General features: G+C 50.7%; 1 protein-coding gene across 1 annotated transcript; it reads right to left on the reverse strand.

Moving 5' to 3' along the window:
• Positions 1–240: 240 nt before the first annotated feature.
• LOC148318394 (zinc finger protein ZIC 1-like) lies at positions 241–3,208 on the reverse strand. The gene is made up of 3 exons (XM_088283369.1): positions 1,912–3,208; positions 1,576–1,739; positions 241–1,478 (listed from the first exon to the last, which is right to left on the reverse strand). Exons 1-3 carry the CDS (start codon positions 2,900–2,902, stop codon positions 1,254–1,256), a joined length of 1,380 nt encoding a protein of 459 aa, XP_088139495.1. The 5' UTR covers positions 2,903–3,208; the 3' UTR covers positions 241–1,253.
• Between the last annotated feature and the right edge of the window lie 319 nt (positions 3,209–3,527).

Consider the following 3,527-nt stretch of genomic DNA (forward strand, 5'->3'; position numbering starts at 1 on the left):
TAATCGATTTAATTTGCACATTACTGCGGGGCAAAAGTGTTGGATGTTAATTTGGATAAACAGAAAGAAGGGGGTGGTAGGGTAGAAGTGTGTGTGCGTGTGGGTGCGCGCGCGCGTGTGTGTGCGTGCTGTGTGTGAGGGCAATTCTTGTTATTGACTGTCAGTTGAAAACACAAGCTGGCAATTGCACGTTTGCCTCAAATCAATCAAGCGATACCACCTTAAATGAGGGTCACGTGGTCTTCAAAAAATGTATATTTATTATCAATTCGTTTTAATTGTATTTGTTGTTGCGCAATTGACAACAAGCAGGAAGAAAATGTTAAGCAACTTGATCTTTTGATGTCTGTGTCTGCAATGAGTTGCGGTCTTAAATCAAGCCCAACGAATTATTATTTTTTTTTTGCATTTGCATTTTTTTTAATTGTTGAATATAGTACGAAAATGTATCCAAACATGTTGTTGTTGTTGAATCGAAATTAAATTTGACATACGAGCGCATTTCTCCATAAATATCGACCACTTCTAAAAACATGCGGATAAATATGGAAAATTGAGCAAGTTATACATGTATCATAATAATAATAATCATAATACTTCCTTTCAGACAACACAGGTAACTTTTTGTGTATATTTATCACGTTTACATAAACAGGTTGACACGGAATTGTTCAGGCTTTTTTTTTTTTCACTATTCGAGACGATTTCGTCGACATGACATTTAAATAACAACAAGGATTAAAAGTGTGCTACTCCAACTGGACCTTTTTGGACGAGAATGCTGCACGGTGGGCTATACATGATGGCAAAAAAAGCACATTTAATACTATAAGCTCGACCTTGTAATACTGGGGATCATTCACATTTGGTACACGACGAGAACATTCTTTTTCAGTGGCGTCTATTGTCCATTTAGCAAGGGAGCACATTTTTTTCTTCACAACCCCCCCCCCCCCCCATTCCTTCCTTATGATATTTACAAAATAAAATATTACATGTTTGTTTCGTTTCCATCTTGGTTGTGATATGTACAAAAACAATTCCCACTCAGCCCCTCCCCCCCTTTTGCAATTTTTGGAGCAGTCCTTCGGTAAAAAATAAAGAAAAGTTGGGCTCCTTCTTTTCTCTCTTTTTTTTTTTTTGGTCCATGCATTCTTTCAGTCCACGCTCCAACAAAGTCTTTGCAGTCCAGAAAAAAATCGCTTCTTTCCAAATTTTTTGAACCCACCCCCCTTTCCCAGAAATATATTTTTTTACACGTACCATTCATTGAAATTGGACGTGAGCGCGCCGCTGTGACTGCCCGCCGTCGTGGCGGTGGTGTGATGCTGCACCGCCACGGGGGCCGTGGGCGATATGGAGCTGCCGCTGCTCGGGTTCTCCGCCGACGGGGAGACGATGGTTGGGGGCGTGGATGACTCGTAGCCCGAGCTGGCCGCGGGAGAGGGCTGGGAGCCCGGGTTGCTCGACTCGTGTACCTAGAAAACAACAGCAAATTATGTATATCATAACCTTAATTTAAAAAAAAAAATGTTTTTAATTTTTTTTTTTTAATTGGAGCGTAAGCGACCTTACCTTCATGTGTTTGCGCAACGAACTCGGGTGCGTGTAGGACTTGTCGCACATTTTGCACAAGTAGGGCTTGTCGGACGTGTGCACGTGCATGTGTTTCTTGCGGTCGCTGCTGTTGGCGAAGCGTCGGTCGCAGCCGTCGAACTCGCACTTGAACGGCTTCTCACCTGAATTGCAAGCGCAAACAAGTTGGTCAATTTGGCGCAAAAAATGCATGTAAGAATGAAAGTCCACCTTATGAGTCATTTCCAATTAATTCACAGCCTGACTTTATTATTAGTGGTATAATAATAATAATTATTTTTATTATTATTGGAGGGTGGTTTGGCGCAGGCTTACCCGTGTGCGTCCTTTTGTGGATTTTGAGGTTTTCCGAGCGCGCGAAGACTTTCCCGCAGCCGGGGAAGGGGCACGGGAAGGGCTTCTCCCCCGTGTGCACGCGGATGTGATTGACCAGCTTGTACTTGGCCTTGAAGGGTTTCCCCTCGCGGGAGCACTCCTCCCAAAAGCAGATGTGGTTGGTTTGCTCAGGCCCCCCCACGTGTTCCACGGTCAGGTGTGTGACCAGCTCGTGCATGGTGCTGAACGTCTTGTTGCACGACTTCTTGGGGTTGGCCAGCTGCTCGGGCTCGATCCACTTGCAGATGAGCTCCTGCTTGATGGGCTGCCGCATGTAACGAAAGAAGGCCCCGGCGCCGTGGTGCGCGGCCATGTTCATGTTCATGGGGCCGTAGCCGTGTAGTTGCGTGGACGCGTAGTCGGAGCGCGGGCTCGTGACGTGCCCGTACTGCTCGGCCGCCGCGCGGCCGTACACGTCCCCGCCGAAGCCCAGGCGCATCTGGCCGTTGACCACGTTGGAGGACGCATGGCCCGCCGCCTGCTCGTGCAGCCCTGGGAAGAGCAGGTGGCCCGCCGCCTCCGAGTGTCCGTGTGGCCCCGCGGCAAAGCCGCCCGCCGCTGCCGCCGCCGAGGCGAAGAGGCTATGCTGCGCGCCCGCCGCCTCGCCGAACCCGCGGTTCCTGAACAGAAAGTCCCGCGTGGAGTTGAACGCCGCCGTGGAGTAGGAACCGACGTGGCCCGGGTGGTGGTGGTGGTGATGGTGGTGGTGGCCCAGGGCGGCCGCCGCCGCGTAACCAGCGGGTGCCTGCGTGGAGAACGCCGTCTGCTCGTGGGAGCCGTGGTTAATCTTGAAGGCACCCATGCCGTCCGCGAACGGGTTGATGCCCAGCGCCACCTCCCGCTCCGTCACCTCGCCCGTCGAGTGGTGCCGCGTGGAGCCGAAAGTGGTCACTCCTATGGCGGGGTATTGGGGTCCGGCGTCCAGGAGCATCTTCGCCCACTCGGTCTGTGCGCGCACCGACGCGACTGAGGACACGGGTGAAAAAATCACGCACAGATATTCGTCCCTCCCGCCCCCCTCCTTCACTTTCTCTATCTGGTCCCAACTCCCCCGAAATCCACCCGAGTATTGTTTACTTTCTAGGGCGCCCCGCTCGCGCGCATCTTACGCCCACGCGCCCCCCAAAAAAACCACGCGCTATTGTCTCTCGTGTTTTGTTGTTCGGATGCTCGATCTCCCCGCGGCGCGACTTTCACCTCTTCGCTCGGGCGCTGAGCTGCAGACTGATAGTCGCAATCATTCCTGCAGATAAATGAATTGCAAAGACAACACGGTCCAGCCCTGATGAATGGGGAGCGGGTGGGGGTGCGGTCACGTGGGGGCCCCGCCGCTCGCCGATTGGTCGGCGCCAACTAGCCCCCCCACCTCCCCTCAATAACATCCACTCACCAAATAACAATCCACGTAGCAAGACGATTGGTCTCTTTGCATCGGCAATCCATGTAGGATTTTTACTTTTTTATTTATTTTATAGATTTGTATTTTTAGGGGGGGGGGGGGGTTGTCATTATTAAAATCATGAACACAGTCAAACTATAAAACTGCATCTATCTAA

This window comes from Idiotropiscis lumnitzeri, chromosome 19 (genome assembly GCF_059441095.1).
Source record: "Idiotropiscis lumnitzeri isolate Australia: NSW breed Sydney's pygmy pipehorse chromosome 19, RoL_Ilum_1.0, whole genome shotgun sequence".
In the NCBI taxonomy this organism is placed as follows: Eukaryota; Metazoa; Chordata; class Actinopteri; order Syngnathiformes; family Syngnathidae; genus Idiotropiscis; species Idiotropiscis lumnitzeri.